At 43.0% G+C, this 16,872-nt stretch overlaps 1 protein-coding gene across 1 annotated transcript in view; it reads right to left on the bottom strand.

The window, feature by feature from the left end:
- Positions 1-581: 581 nt before the first annotated feature.
- Positions 582-16,872, bottom strand: part of LMTK2 (lemur tyrosine kinase 2) — a 471,403-nt gene continuing 455,112 nt past the window's right edge. Inside the window, exon 14 of the mRNA XM_069645647.1 lies at positions 582-4,744. Within this exon, the coding sequence (XP_069501748.1) occupies positions 4,716-4,744 (29 nt within the window). The 3' untranslated portion in view covers positions 582-4,715. The remainder of the gene's footprint in view (positions 4,745-16,872) is intronic.

Genomic DNA, 16,872 nt, shown 5'->3' with positions numbered 1-16,872 from the left:
AAACAAATGCTGGAAATAAAGGAAACAAACGACAAAACAGAATATTGGACTTCAACAGCAACTCATCAATAGATGGTGGGGTTTTGACAGTTAAAACCTGGGTACCCTAATGACTTGCAGACACCAGACCAGGAGAGGAATCGAATACATTAATAACACATGTTGAGTAGGTTAGTCAAAGAAGAATCTTTTCAAATTAGCTAAGAGCCAAACGCTGAAGAGCCATGAAGGGGAGTGTGCACATCCTAGACCTTAGCCTTCAGATAAGAGTGTAGAATGAAAAGGGTGTTAGGAATTTAAGTGACGGGCGGTTTCCTGGATACTTGTTTGCTAGACATTTACAATCTTGTGCATAAAATGAATGCTCAAGTTTCTCCTTTTGGCATTAATTCCTTAACTATGTTGCTGACAAAAGTATGCACATTCCTGCCAAATTCGAAAATGTGGGCGAAAATGAGGATGAGGGCAAGACCTGACTGAGTAGCGGAACTCTGGCCCATATGTAGCCAACCTTCAATGCAATTTAATGTGTATTGGATGCTTGTTGTCAAAGGGGGGGAAGCATATACACAAACAAAATGTTTACAAATATAGACTTGGATTTTTATTTTGAATATTAAATAGTTTTAAATTACAAGCATCCTTTAATCACACTATGAATCATAATCAATGTACAGTATAAATGTTAAAATTTAAAAATGTACACCATGTCAACAGTTTAAACCTGACATTTCATCAGTGTGATATTTTGCAATATAATTGTATACCTGCATTAAATTACAATTCATAAAACCTCATGTCAATGATTTTGTTACAGTTTCTCATATACAGAGCTTGTATGTACAAAGCAGTCCAATTTAAGTTACATTTACGACTCTGCAAGTTCTGAACGTATGAAATAAAAGGAATATTCACAAACCATGTTCAAGTTTCTCATCTGGGTGCTGGTATCACAAATACTTTTTTCCATTACATATATAAACATTCAACTTGATATATTGTATATTTACATATGCACAAATACAGTATTTACGAATATTAAATATACAAAGCATATCCATTTAAATTGATGTATCTTACAAAAGAAATACATGTACATATTAAAGACATAAAAAGAAAAGGGAGGTAAAAGCTTAAATGAGGATTTCCCTCTGTTACACAATAGGTATTTTATTTGCTCCCACACAGTGGAGAACCTAGATTTTCAACTTTAAATTATTAAAACAAAATCATTGCTCCTATCATTTAAGCTAGAAAGAGTATTGCACCAAGTGCATTCATTCCAACTTCCATTTGCTAGTCCATTCAGTTTCCTTAAACAGAAGTGTAACTATGCAGTTTATTACCTAAAAACTACATTTTACAAAAGCCGGACAGCAAAGTATAATATTTTAGAGGACAACTCAAGCGTGGTTTTAAAAAAATAAAACCTGTACATCTATTAATGTCACACGTGCACATTCCTTTCCTATAATCAGGCCCCAGCCCAACATTAAATTAATGAACATATATGGTTATGCATATAAAACATACGGTGGTATTCTCGAAATCTAAAACTCTTTTACAATCAACATTTTTTGATGAAAATAAATATACTGCACTCAGTTCAAGAACATTGTGTAATTGCCATTTTTGATCTTGGAAGCCAACATTAATTTATTCCTAATCGAAATGAACAATCATCACAGTAACAGGATAGCTTTATTATGAACCTGTATTGTAGTGTTTACATGATGCATATGCAAATCTATTCCACTCAAAACCATCTCCATTATTCTTTGTGTATCGTTACACATTTATCCTGAAAAGTAACCTTTATGTAATACATTTTTTATCAATACTGCTGGCCTTACAATCTTCACCACACAATTTAAGATATATTTGACATTCCATGCACATACTTTGTTGTGCACAAACCACACTTACCTCGGAGCATCATAAATATTATTTTTCAACTAAGTACACACATTTATATATATATATATATATATATATAAGATTTTACTAAATTCAATAGTTTATGGACAACCGCATTTGTAAAAATACAAAACAAGTATCACATCTTCGATTGACCAAATAACCTGATTATCTGAATGTGGATGCCAAGATGTCATTCAATTAATAGTCGCAATCGATTCTTTCAGCTTGATTAATCCAAGTGACTGAAGGCTTTTGGTATTAAAATTGCACCAAGTAAGTCATTATAACATTAACAACTGAATAAATTACTATTTCAAGCAGAACTACAAACAGCAGCAAAACCACTTCTTTCTAAAGAGGAGAACCAAAATACCAATCAAGTAACTGCACTCTTTTTCCACAGGGAATAATGTGTTACACAACATCCATAAACCATGCCCCCAAACAAAACCTACATTTTAGTTCTTTCATTGTGTGCGAAAATTGGTAATTGTGCAATAGGCTGGGTGGAAAGAAGTGCAAATTGAAGCCAATAATTCATCAAGAGGTTAGATACATCAGCCAACATAGCACAAACGTTCCCACTGCGCCACAAATGTGCATCAAGCCTAGCGTGTTATAACCACCTGCAGTGTTTACCCATTCAGGGTCTAGTTTTCTTAACAAAGGGAAATATGTGCCATTTTGTGCTGCACATGGTGGAATATGTAAGCAGTCACATGGAACTGAACAAGAGTAAACCCATCCCACATTTGCCACTGGACCTGTGGGAGGGTCCTCTTCTATATAAAATGTTTTTTTAAATCTTTACAGGACTCTGCTTTAAACATGGACGCCATTCAAAGGAAAAATAAACCCCCCCCCCCTCCAAGCTTTCTGGAGCCAGTGAGGGAGCAGGGCATCATTACATTATTGGAGGAAAGTAGAGATAGAAAGAGCACTGCAGGCAGAGATCAGCTGGTTGACATCTAACTAGGAGCAGAACAGGCCCTTGAAGTAATGACCAGGTAGGAAAAACAAGGAATGTCAGCATACAGAAAAAAAGTGTTTCCCAGCCAAACAATTTGGGTCTACCAATTCCCATTAAGTGCAATCTGGTCTAGCCAATGAAGGGGAGAACACAGAGTAAAGAACTCTAAAAACGTGCTATGGCTACAGCACGTGGAAGTATGTGGCCATATGATGAATTACAGAAATCGGTCTCGTCTCCATCATGGAGACAATATAAATAAAATCGGTCTCGTCTCCATCATGGAGACAATATAAATAATGTGTGGGTGCAGAGTCATCTGCTAAAGCTAGGACGCAAATGAAGCATATTTAAGCTTTGGGATGAAAAGAACACGAGAATACAAACACTGTCTGTTACGATGGAAAAAATGTCCCAGACTTGCGGCCAGAGGGACAAGCGCAAAACGGGACCGTGTTGGAGGACAGGAATTCGAAGGAAGAATCAAGTGACAGGGAAATTGTGTGTGTGCTGGAAGCGCTGGGGGGAATTGGCATATGGTCTAAGCCTTTGCAAGCAAGTTAATCTAGAATTCCATTTACAAACAATAGCAGTAACTGTTCCAAGAAAAAGGCAGTATACCGATTGAAAGGCCGGCTAAAGCGGGAGCTAACCCACAATAGGCATGGGGTTTGCTGAAGGAAGTTAGAAAGGTGGAACGATAGACAATCCACCCTTGTATGGCAAATCCTCTATAGGAAGGCGATTTAGACAGTGGGAAGAAATGTGTGCTGTTCTGGATAACCCTCAGAGTCGAGCTAAATCCACGAAAACACGAATTGCACCCACTTATGTACACAATGGCCACATACGTGATGCATGGGTCCTAGTTGTACGCTTAGTGAAAGTTAAAAATGAAGGTGCAAAATCGTGAGAAATGAAATGCCCAAAACAAAAAGCGTACACTTGTCCTCAACATTTTCAAAACAAAAATAAATCAACACAGCAGGCAATGGTTTCTAGCAAATCTAATTTTGTACACTAATGCCTTAAAAGTAATTGACTTGCTCGATCAGGTCCTATCTTTTCCTTACTAGCTTAAATAATTAACTACTGCAACAGATGTGCCACACGACATGCATTTGCATAGAGAATGGTATTTTAGCTTGTGCAGGATGGTCAACCCGAACTATGCTAGTCAGCTTTATCGGTTATAGCAGATTGATGGCGTGGTTTCATTAGAACGGTCTGTTATGTGATCACAGCAATAGGAAGAAAATCAAACCTTTAGCATTTGCTAAATGTCACACTCATTTCGGGTAATCTGCTCAAAACAAGGGGCAACAATTCATAGTGCAATGATAGAATTCAAGTGGAAAGCTTGGAGTGCTGTAAGCTTTGTGTGCATATAGTTTTCACTAGAGACCAACTGGCACTCAGTGTCCGCCACACAGTTACCTGTTGTACAGGATTGGGGATTCACAATTACAGCGCAAGGCTAAAGTACATCTTGTATTGCAGTAAAACAATGGAGCGACATATTGCACATTTGCACATAAATCAAAATAGAAATGGCTTATAAACTAACAAATATCTGACGTTTTAGTACATCAAGTATTTGGGATTTCCATTTCACAAACGAGAAGCTAAATTGCATTGATTGAAGCAGAATACGCAAGTCAACTGTACATCGTAGTGTTTGCCTCTTGACATCTGTGTTTGCTTCCATGCTACATTTCCTAAACTAGCTTCATGATCCTGTGCATATTTCATTGCAGTGTACTGTATGCACCAATCAGCCATCGTTTAGAGTACTTCATTGTTTGCACACAAGAAAATGGGTTCTTCAGTCCTTCTCTCCGTCTTCACTGCTTCCTATAACAGACAGAATACACAATGAAAACGTAAGCAGAAGGTTCAGCCGTGATGCCATTGTAACCCAAGTAATTGCTAAGGAACAATTACATAGGTAGCATTTAAAATGTAATGGAAAGATACATTACAGCATGACGAAAGTAGCTATATTGCATCCACACTACATCTTTGCTCGCTGAACAAGATTTGTTAAATTTCAACCACTACAGAATTAAACACCTGTGGCACTCTCAGATACCATCTGGTCATTTCACACATTAGCTCAATGTCACATAAGGAATCAAGAGTAAGTGGTCAACAGATCTTTGAAACCACATTCCATATCAATAATTTACCAGGCACTGAATAGTATCTCACGACTTATCAGCGAATATAATGCAAGTGCAAATACAAGTTCCATTGTTTTTTGCAACTAAACCCAGCAGCTACCTCCCTGACGTTTTATCAGTTTGTCAGATTAAGGTTATATTTGGGTTTCTATTTTGGAATATCAGTATGTGTCCTCTGCAGTATTTTCCTTGCTGAACCCCCCAGACCTGGCCTTGCGCCTACGGCAAATTCCAGCATTTTGAGTTCGCACAGACTTCTCTTCAGAGAGCATTTCAACAACCCAACTCTAGCTTGTCATTGGCATTCTTAATACATCGGGAAGCTTCAAAAGTAAGTACTTACACAGTAGCCATAAACTCACACGCATGTACAAACGCATGTAATTCAGTAGTTCTTACACACAAGCTAATACAGCACAAACTTTCGGAACACCATTATTCTAACTTAATGAGTGAAAAAGAAAGTTACGGCTGGTTAAAATGACAGAAATCTTTAAAATGCATCTGTAAGGTACCCTATAAACAGTCACTTCGTGCTGCCAGAAATGGGATGAAGAGGGGAAAAATGATCTTCAAAGTCTTATCATTTTCGATTCGAAAAAGATCTAGTGCTAGGGAAAGGGAAGAAGGAAGTGCATGGAATGCACAACAACCATTGGGGAGGCTGCAACAAAGTGCGATCCCCAATGGACCCCTGCCCACATAAATCAACCCTTAGACAGGGCATACCATTGGAATGCCACAGAAAGCTTTTCAAACTATCACTTTCAATGGGGAAGAGTACTGCAGGCTTTCAAATTTGCATCCATCTAACCACTCCTCAAGGACACAACAGGCAATGTGGAAGACCTCTCCAACTACAGACTGATATCAAACATTCCCTATCCGGCAGTGCTAGAGACCTATCTCTACGAACAAACACTGGAGCACGTATAAAACCACCAACTATTGGACCAAGCACAAGTCGGCTCCAGACCCATGAGAGGGACAGAGATTGCACTGCTCTCGACCTGGTATGACCTAAAGTCTAACTGAGATTCCAAGACAAACTCAGCACGATACTACTCAACCGCTCTGAAACTTTCAACACAGTCAGCCACAACATCCTCATCAAGAGACTGGAATCAAGAGGGATCAGCAATGGGTCGCTTCTCTGGATTAAATCATTCCTATCTGAAAGAACAAACAGTCTGGACAAAACCATTCAAATCCGCAACGCAGTACAACACCTGTGGAGTTCCACAAAGATACTCCCCATCCCCCACTCCTCTTCAACATCTACAGGACTCCACTAATCAACCTCATGAAAAGACAAGTTTACCTGCTACAACTACGCAGATGACACCCAAATAATCTACAAAATCGAAGATGCACAGGAGGAGAACACAATGCTAATAGACTGTCTCAAAGAACTCTATAGGAATGGATGAACAGTCTCAAAACCAACCCGGGAAAGAGGGAAAACAGGATTACATCCAAAAAACCAAGGAAGCAACCAATACATCCCATTGCCCACAGAACTGGGCATAGCACCACAGCGTTGAAACTTACGAGGCGCTAACCCTAGAACCACAAGTAAACACAATAGTTAAGAAATGTTTCACGCCCCCTCTCCCCCCCCCCCCCCCCCCCCAACTACACACAATCAAAAATATTCTACCATTGCTCTCTTACACACACAAAACTCTGGCTATCCCTCTGGGACCACTGCAAAAGATTTAAGACTACAGGCGTTTGGCAGTAAACCCACTTGGTAGCAGTCTGTACCACACAGATTCACTTGATAGGTGTGGCTGAGCAGTCAGACTTCCCTCAAGAAGAGTTAGGCAGTATACAGAGTATGCACAATAGGTCAAAAGAACATAGTAGAACAAGTACACACTGACCAGAGCTTGGTGTAAAAGAGATAATTATTTATTTAAAACCACATCTAGAAAAACACACAGGCACTAATAGTAAGCAATTCAAAAACACGGTCACTAAAAGATATACACTCCCTTAGAAGAATATTAGACAAGTCTTAAGTAAAGCCCCACTTATTTTCAGACAGCAGTGAGCGCTTAACACAGATGGCACTCTAAAAATTCGTTTAAAAAGGGAGAGAAAAGCAGAGTATAATATGAAACAGATCCCAAAACTTTCATAAGAACAAAACAAGAGAGGAAGGCAAGTAAAACCGTGAAGTTAGAGTTCAGTAGGCCGGATCCACTTTAAGAGGATCAGAACGAAATGTGTCCAAGGTCACACGGTTGAAGTGCACAAGAGTCTTGCAAAGGTTCAAAAAGAGTTGGACCAAGAGAAAGGGACCAGTTAGAGGGTCAAGGCGGCCAGCCTAGTCCAGAAGGTTAAGGGGTTATTATTACCTTGTATCAATCTTTAGAAAGGGAGGCCTGGCGTACACGGTACCTTAAAGTGGTGAGAATACTCCAGCGGGGGCAGTTGTTTCTGGCAGCGGATGCAAGTTGGTGCTTCGTCCGGGGGAAGAGAGGATCTCGTTGGGGAGGAAGACACGAGTCTGTTGCACTGCCAGGGAAGAAACCAGCCGCGGAGTTCTCAGGTAAAAGGAGCGGTCCTTTTATTCGCAGTCCAGTGGTAAGTGGCTATCCGGTTGCCGGGGTGCTTGGCACGGGCAATTCGACCACAAGACATCCTGGGATGCGAAGAGAGGAAGGTAAACTGGTTGTGCCCACCAGTCAGGGGAAGAAGCCTCTCCAGCCGGGAGATCTTCTCTGTCGTCGGGAAGTGGTGAGTCAGTTCCACAGGGCTCCACCGGTGGTGTCGTCGTGGTAGGTTGGCTCAGCTTCTCCCTCGTCAGATTCTCAGGTCCTGTGGCGACTTCTGAAGTTCCAGTCCCCAAAGCCCTGCTTTTATGCAGCACACCCCCATTCACTCAGCCTAGCTGTCACTCAAACATGCTAAGTGGTGAGCCGGCCGGCTCACCACTTGGGCCAATCACACAAGAGTGCGACTTGAGTTACCAAGGTAACTCAGTCCAGGGTGCCTAAAACCCCCTCCCACACCCCCTGTGGTACCCAGACAGAGTGGCACCACTTTTGGAGGCTTCTGTGGAGAAGCCCGCCAAAAAGTGGACCAAAGGGCTCGACTTGGGTTTAAGTCACAGAAGAGAACAAACACGCCATTTTAGAATTGAGTCCTGGCAAAAAATACCAACCGGCGAATTAATATTAAATAAACCGCCGGTATGTTCGAGGCTATGAGAATTAAATAATTAAAGTTGGTAGCCTCGAACAATGGGAAAATCCCATAGGGATATATTTGCGGTTGAATATAAAAAGTAGTATCCACTGCCACCAGCCAAAACTCGATCAGGGGGGACGGAGACGTGCCCCCTCGACTAACAGACCCCGGGGCAATCGAATTGCCCCGACCAGTACATCCACAATATGATGGTTTGTACCGGTTTCTGTTAATAATTTGGGACTAGTAAAGCCAATGGTGACTTTACATGCCCTGGGAGACAGTAGTCAGTCCCAGGGTATGGAGTCTATGGTGGGGTGTCATCATGACACCCCTGTGTCACTGCACGGAGGGTGCTGTGTTACACACATCGTAAAAACACATGAGACCCTATGGAGTAAAGGACCCCATAGCCCATAAAACACATTCACAGTCAAAGGACACCATAAATCATGTCAAAGAGTGGGAGAAAAAGAGTCAAAGCAAAGCTGCTGGGGGACTCACTAGGTTAGGAAATTCAGCCTAAAGAGAGCATTCTCCCTAACACACATGTCCACGACAGACTACAGCTGTAGGAATGCCGGAGTATCTACTGAAGAGACTGCAATGTATGCAGAACGCAGCAGGAAGACTTCTCCTCAAACTCTCACGAAGGGACCACATCACTTCGGAGCTAAAGATGCTACATTGGCTGCCAGTCAAAAAACGAATTACACTGAAAGCAATGTGCATAATACACACAGCAATTCACGGCAAAGGATCAGAATTCATACAAAAGAAAATCAACATCTACCAGCCGACCAGAACACTCAAATCCAGGGACGACATCCACCTGAACCATACACAAGGAAAAATCCCTCTGCTTATACCTTTCAAACTCAACTGAACACAACCATAACTCTACAGCACAACAAACCACAGGCACTTCACTACAACGAAGCAAACCACACATAGCCTTGCACAACAGCATGACAACTACTGACCGAAAATTCACACCTATGTTCAGTGAAGGGTGTAAACCGAACTGAAGCTGCCACCAGCACATCACATGTCTGTTGAGCTATTTTCCTGCTAAGTCCTACTAACTTACCACCCACCACATCCTACCCTCTTGCTTTTCAAATCCGCCAGAGCACCAGGGGACCACTCAGCTGACAATAGTGCGCGGTATAAATATCCTTTACTCTAACATAATTACAGAAACAAACACAAAAGGAACCTATAATTACAGGTAGAAACGCACAAGAATCCATAATGATCGACAGGAACACAGTGCAAAGGCACAAACCAGGAACTATACGAACAGCATGGAACAAGTGCAAGCCAAGTAAGAGATTACTTGCTGGGAGCAGAAAGTAAGCACCAAAATGCTTAGGCACCCAGGAGGGCATTAGCGCAAGGGCCATCCGACTAGTGTTAAGCCGCACCAAAGATAAACAAACCAGGTGTCTAATCAGCAGCTATTGGATAAAGGTGTCAGGGAGCAAGGGCCTTCACCACTACAAACCCCTAATGAGCATGCAGTCCAACCCAAAGGGTCAAACAGTTCTTTAAAGCGGATAGTGTGGTGAACCAGAATTGCCTTGTCAGAGCAATAGGTAAAGCGTTCCAGCGATGGGTCCCAGCAGCCAAGAGTTCAGCCTTGGGCCACAAGAAAAGTGATCTGGAGAAAGCTTATCTTAAGGTCGACGAACAGTTCCTGAGCACTTTAGGAAACCAGGCCACCGGCTTCAGTGGGTACAGTGAATGACACGAGGGTCCCTGAAGGAGATCTAGGTTTCCATGGGGAAGCAGGCTTCAAGAGGAAAGAGGGGCGGGATTAAGCAGCAAATCGCAAGTAGGTTTGCATGAATGTCCTTGGCTACGATGGGCCCATTTAGGTAAACATTGATCATCTTGGCACTGGAAAGGGCACCAGCCGAATGCCCCACCTTCTGCACTGTAAATTCATAGATCCCAAGTCGGAGTTTACAGAGCAGGAACATCTGCCAGGCAAAAGGGTAACATATGCTTGATCTTCTCGCAAGGGGGCAACAGCGATATATAGATCAGAGCAAGAAATGGTGGGCAGGAGTAAAGGGTGATGCAAATAAGAACTGTGCACATGGAAAACGAGGCAATAAGGCAGCAACCCTGGAGCAGAGGAGATGAGCAACAGTTTACAGAGGACAAGTAACGAAGAACAGCCTAGATGCAATGCAGAAGAAGTTGTGAGGACAACAAATACAAGGGAGAAAAAATAAAGAGGCTCTGAAAGAGCAGCAACAAGTCGTATAGAAAAATATATTTGGCACGAGTGCGTGGCAGGTAGGGTGGTTAAAAATACCAGTAGGCATGGGTGCGTACCGTGCTACACAGAAACAAAGGAAGGCAGAAAATCTAGTTCCATCATAACAGTAGACGGGTTAATACGAAGACCCAAGAATAATAATGTGGATTGTATAATGCAAAGTCAAGCTTGTAACCGGGGAAACAATTAGCTGCATGACAGATCATGTAGAGCGCATGAGATGGTGAACCAGCAGGCTGACCAGTGTCACAGGACAGGAAACTGCAAATAATCCCCCCAAGGAATACCCTGCCAGCAAAGTATATGCAGGTCTTGGCCATAATAGTAGAACGGCATGCAGAAGGAAATGCAGAGAAAACACAAGCCACGAAGATTACATATACAAGTTTGCACATTTGAAGCAGAGGGGAGGGGGATGTGCATGAAAGCAGAGCAGCCAAGGGGGTCCACTAACAGAGGAAAAGCAGCTTTGAAACAGCATGGTGAGCCAAAAGAAGGAAAGGGTAGGTAACCTGTAGAGAGGACAGAAGGGAAGACGGGTGTGGGGGTGTGCGGATAGCAGGGGCAGCCACCCGAGAGACAACAAAGTAGGGGGTGTGAGGCAGGATAGACTGGGGCAGGTCACAGGGTAAGAAAAGGTATAACCCAAGAGTGGCAAGTAAGAGCAATGGGAAGACAATTATGGCAAGAGATGGTAGAGAGAAAACGAGAGGATATATGGTCATCACAAAAAGAAGAAACTCCATATGCCATCTTGCAACGGTCAGGCACCAAGACCGGGTAGCAAAGAGGTCACACAATTTGCCAAGCCTCTTTTCATCAAGTGTCCCAGATGAGCACATCCAGTAATGTGAAAGTGTGGGCGTGAGGCGATAATGTCACATGGTCTCATCAACATGTGAAGGATGCGGCTCAAGGCGGTAAAAAAGTAGGCCCAGCACAAAAGACTATGTACAGATGGCAATGATGAAATGGGGGAAGTCGCATAATTCAAGCTCTGTGCTTTCACCCTACACCCGGAATTCAAACAAAGGGGTGTGAAGAAAGGGAGCAGCCAAGGGAGAGCTGGCAACAGGTCTCTGCGTCAGTGGGGAATCAGGGAGGAATACAAAAGAGATCAGTAATATTGGGCCAACATCTTGAAGAGGGGTGGTGTCACGTGGTTCCATCCGACCAATCGGGTCTCACAGAGCGATCAGGAAAAAGATGGCGAGGCCTGGCACAACGACCAATTCCCAGACTGCCATGATGAAACAGATGCCGCTGCAATGACCAAGCGTGGTCGTAGTACAAACCATTAGAGACTCCACACACCAGGCATGTGGGAGCTGAGAAGCCAAGACATGTCAGTCCACATGTCTCGCCATTTACTGAGATGTGTTCACAACACCACATTTGAAGATGGGAATTGTTTATCAGCTGAGTTTAATATATAAAACACCACCTGGATTTTAACAGAAACTGACATTTTCCTTGCAAACTTCAAAATGTCTTCCACATCACTTGCATAGTATCCTTTTGTTCGCTTTTGCACCACTTTGCTTATACATATATGCAGCCTAAATGACTGAATTCTGTGACTCCAGTGGAAAAGCTGAATTGAGTGTGCTCAGCATTGGAAGACATGAGCGAGCAATCCTCTTTGCCAAAATAGGGGGCACATGTGCCGAGTCTGTTCTTGTAAGAGACAGACATTTCTATGAAGTGAGAGTCACACCAGTCCGTTGTATCTTGGTGTTGCAAGTACCATGGACATGAGCGATTCCCCGTTTTGCAAATTACCAACCTTTACTATTATATACATTACAAAACATAAACATCCTGGTTTCATTACCGCTCATGATTTCCTTTAAAATACATGCTTGGTGTGCCTGCTCGATCAATGTTGCAGGCATGGCACGCTATCTGCCACTAGGCAATCTTCTGTGCAGAGCCTTACGCAACATCTGTGCACCCGATGACAACTGCGGATACCCGGTTCCACTGTGCTCACTGAATCAGTGAAAATCTGTCGTGACCATCTTGTTGCAAATCACTAAGTTCATCACTGATTTCTAATAACTGGATTTCAAGAATTCTGCCCAATTCTAAAATATGAATGTTGGTTTGCTGAATGTTGGTGTGATTATTGTATGCATGCAAGCTTCCCTATCTAGTCGAGGATGCATTAGTGAAAATCGCCACCCTTGCCTTTGGATGTATGAAACTCACTGCAATTCTGAACAAGCATTTGCAATGCCAACACAGTTCTGGCTTTTGGGTAGGGCTGGGAAAGGCATTTTGTCAGGAACTGCCGTAGTGGCATTAACTGGCCATCAACGACAGCGGCTGCAAAATGGTCCGAATTCCTGGGCATATAATAGCAGTGCCTACTAAATGTTTAATAGGTATACACGAGCCGAAACGGTTGGCTTTGCCAATGCTGGTTTTTAACAGGACTTCAGTGAAGGACACAACTAGTGCTTTAAATAGAGTGGCTGAAGGCAGACCTGGTTAAGACATTTTAATTAGACTCGTAGCTTCAAGTAAGTCATCAACTCTCAGAAGACTGCTTTGAAAAAACACTGGCAGGCACTTTAACAAGCCTTACCATCAAAGTTTGTGCTTAAAGCTGGCTCAAAGAGATCCCATGAGGATGTACTTTGGGCACAAAGTGGGTGGCAACGGCCATGGGTAGTCAATGGGTGGGTAGAGAAGCAAACACCTACTGCTTTGTGTCCCTCCTGTATGCCATTTCTCCATAGCTGTACTCGAATGCAATCGTTTTGGCTTATAGGTGGTGCTTTTGTACTGCCTAATAGCTCAAACTGAAACTGACACTTCCATTCGCTCCGTAACACTTCCCTCAAAACCATTAGATACTGCCATTCTTCCCATTATCACTGGCTGCTGTGATGTCTGGCATTGGGTAGCAATTATATTATTGAACCCAATTACGATTAAGGTGGTCCGTCTGTGTATTGGGACAATCACATTTCAGGTTTGGATACCTTTTATTGGACTATGCCGAAAAGCATTAGCTTTTCCAAAACCTCAAAGAACATCTTCATCAGATTTTAACAGACAGAAGTGATGGGAGTGACACTTTCTGAGAGTTTTATTTAATCAAGGCTGGCATGCATGAAATGCAGCGCTTTGCTCGGATCATTTTACCAAAGTGTTGTACATCTGCAGCATAACCATTAACTTGCAAGCACAGCAGTTTGAAACAGAACACTGATATTATCCATACCCTCTTTTCGCAGCTTTCCCCTCCAATGACATCAATGGAACTCCCAAACATTTTGCTATGAATTGAACCCTGTCCTGACTTTTGAAGGTAGGTAAAGCCTGTTTGCTTTCCTTTCTCAGCGCATCTAGTTAGGGGGCACTGCCCATTGCCTGTAATGCTACCAGAACATGGAGACCCTCGCCCCCTTTATGAAATTCCTTCGTTGATTTAAAGTAGCAAACCTATGCTTACAGTGAAGTGTTGCAGGCATTCTTGGTATCCCTTTCTTTTTTTTTTTTTAAACATTTGTCATTTTTGTAAGGCGTTCAAGATGGGCTGGGGCAGCAGATAGTTTTCATTGTGTTTTTCGATTTTACCACATACCATTTCGAGTAACATACTCAAAATGGCCATGTCAGACATTTACCCGACGTGTACTTTGGCAGTCTTCCTGCCTTCTCAGGTCAGAAAATGCCATGTACGGTAGGTAAGCCCTTTCCCAGGCAAACCTCGAGTTTCCTGGGCACAGTGGCAGTGCGACCATCTGGTCAGATGTGAGGGTTGAGACCAACTAGTCCCAATCCACAATCCCGGAGGTGGTGCAAGAGGCTGTCCATGATAGACAGCCCTTATCAGTTTCAGTGCTGTAGATCCTTGCCATTCGTTGGCTGAGCTGACAGCAGCTCGAATTTCTGATAAAGGAGTCGTCCTGCAGTCGTTCCCGAGCTAATCATATTGAGCCAAGACTCCTATGAAGAATTGCAGCCCACTGAACACCTAAGGAAAACAGTTGAAGACATCCAGCATTGCTTCTAGTCAAGTCCTGGTGAAGCCCTGCCTCCCTGTACCTTGGGCAGGTGGAACCAAACAGTCCGGTCTCCTGCACAAGGGTGCTGCCCTCAGTTCAGAGATGCTTCTGCAGGTTTCTATCCTGGGGGCTGACTAGCTTCATCTGGGGCATCTTCAGTGCATCAGTCCCCACTCAGATTTGGCTTGGAATCTGCAGGGCTTCCGCTTGTTACCCGCTGCTGCTGGTCTCAGTCGTATCATGGGAGTCTGTCATCCAACACCTCTGGTGGTAATCATCCTGTGGTGCCTGGGTCATCCAGCATCAAGGTATCAGGAACTGTCTCAGAGCGCAGAACTGCATCCAAGCTGTACCTAATCCCAAAACAGAAAACTACCTCCGCACCTGCGGCCTCTTGACTCCCAGCAACTGGATGACTGACGTAAGCGAGCCCAGCGAATCTGAACCCTAGGGGTGTGAATCGAACTGCTGGGGGAGGACGTTTGTATATCTTTCCACCCAACTCCTCCCCAGCATCGTAGCGATTGTATGCAAATTAAGTCCACTCCCGAACTAGCCTTCCCCGGCCGAGATGACTGGACTTCTGGCCATAAATCCCCAGATCTTCCCCTACAGTGATGGGATTGTAAAAGTAACCCAAATCTAATGAACTAACCCTTTGTTTTCTTCTTGACTGGAACATTTTCCTACCTGTTGGTTTTGCCAAGACTGGGTCTTTATTTTATAAAGCAGTCTAGCTCCCTGCAACAAGTACGTACATCTGTGGGTTTTGACTGAGGCATTAAGATGAAAAATGTGCAAAGAAGGAATGGTTAGGGACCTTATTTTATAAGACAGGGTGTTCGTTACCAGTGCTTTTGGTTCACTTGAATGTGTATAGTTTATTAATTCTAAATTATGTTCTGGGTAAAGTGTAGGAGAGCTCTAGTGAGATCAACTATGTATGTGCGCCCACAGGCACGCACATCCATGTATATACATACACATTTATGGCTTTGTTTTAATCATAATTACTTACCTATGTACAGTGTCATTTTATTTGAGTGCGGTGTGTTCCTCGCTCTACCATTACAACACCCCATATGTCTTGAAGTCTTGCATTAATGCTCTGCTTGTGGGATGTATTTACCCATGCATCCGAGCCCTACCTCAAAACTGTGCAGTACTGACATGAAAACATCATGATGGCCAGAGCTTCCCAGAAAATGCACAGGGAAATGCAGGAAGAATAGGCTGCCACCCATTTTTGCCGATGTTATGGGCACAGAAGGACACTGCCTAAAACCACCATTGGACTACCCGCACAGTAGTCTGAAACCATTGGGAATGGCAATGCTGATTGCCAAATGCAACCTAGAATTGTGGGGAATTCATTCTTAAATCCCAAAAATGGGTGCAGTACCAGTACTCACCACTATCCAAAAGCCGGCGTTTTAAAACCACCCTGTGTTCCTCTGAAGGCAAGCCAAAGTGTCTATTTTAAACATTGCAACATGTGCAAAATATTCACTGAACACCAGCAGACATTTGGCAGAATGAGGTTTTGTGTGCTTACAAAATCTGGGAAATGAAGAGCCCAAAACAATGCTTATAACAAAACTGCTATGGAGTCAGCAGTTTAAGTTGCACTGGATTTAAAGACACTAAAATCGAAAATGTTTAGATTAAATGAGTGACCTATGTTTGGTGTCACATGCCTTTGCAATTGTTTAAATGTTATAGTTTAAACTTAGAATCAGCATTCTAGCTGCATGTGTAAAATTGCAAGTTAATTTAAAAAGCAACAAAAAAAACATGACAGTTAGCTGAAAGTCTGGCTTAAGGAACTGAATTCTGCCTGGCAACTACCCCCATCAGGAGTGAAACTTGAGTCACAGCTGTGTTCCCAGGCCTAGCTGCCCTTTTGCTGCTCACACTAAGGATATGCCATCTATCTGATAATTGAATTACCTGTGCTCTGCAGGAAAGTGAACAAAGCCCTGTCCTGGCTCAGGCAAAGGTTTTATTGGCAGGAGTCGTAAATGGTCGTAAAAAGTGGCTTCCTCCTGAGGAAAGGGGAGGAGCACTGCCTGTGAGAGCAAGCTGGCTTGGCAGAACTGGATAAACCAGTATTTCTACCTTGTGCTGAGAGGAAACCACACCCCTTTGGAGCCAGAACATAACTTTAAAAAGATGGATCATTCATAGAGCGGACATGTGAAAATTTTATAAATGATACCATAATTCTTGTGATTTTTCTGCCCACAGTTTAAGAGGTTTTTAGAACCGGTGGTATGTTCAGGGGGGTGTCAG

This window comes from Ambystoma mexicanum, chromosome 2p (assembly GCF_040938575.1).
Source record: "Ambystoma mexicanum isolate Mex_15411 chromosome 2p, UKY_AmexF1_1, whole genome shotgun sequence".
NCBI lineage: Eukaryota > Metazoa > Chordata > Amphibia > Caudata > Ambystomatidae > Ambystoma > Ambystoma mexicanum.
This window is presented reverse-complemented; position numbering and strand designations above follow the sequence as displayed.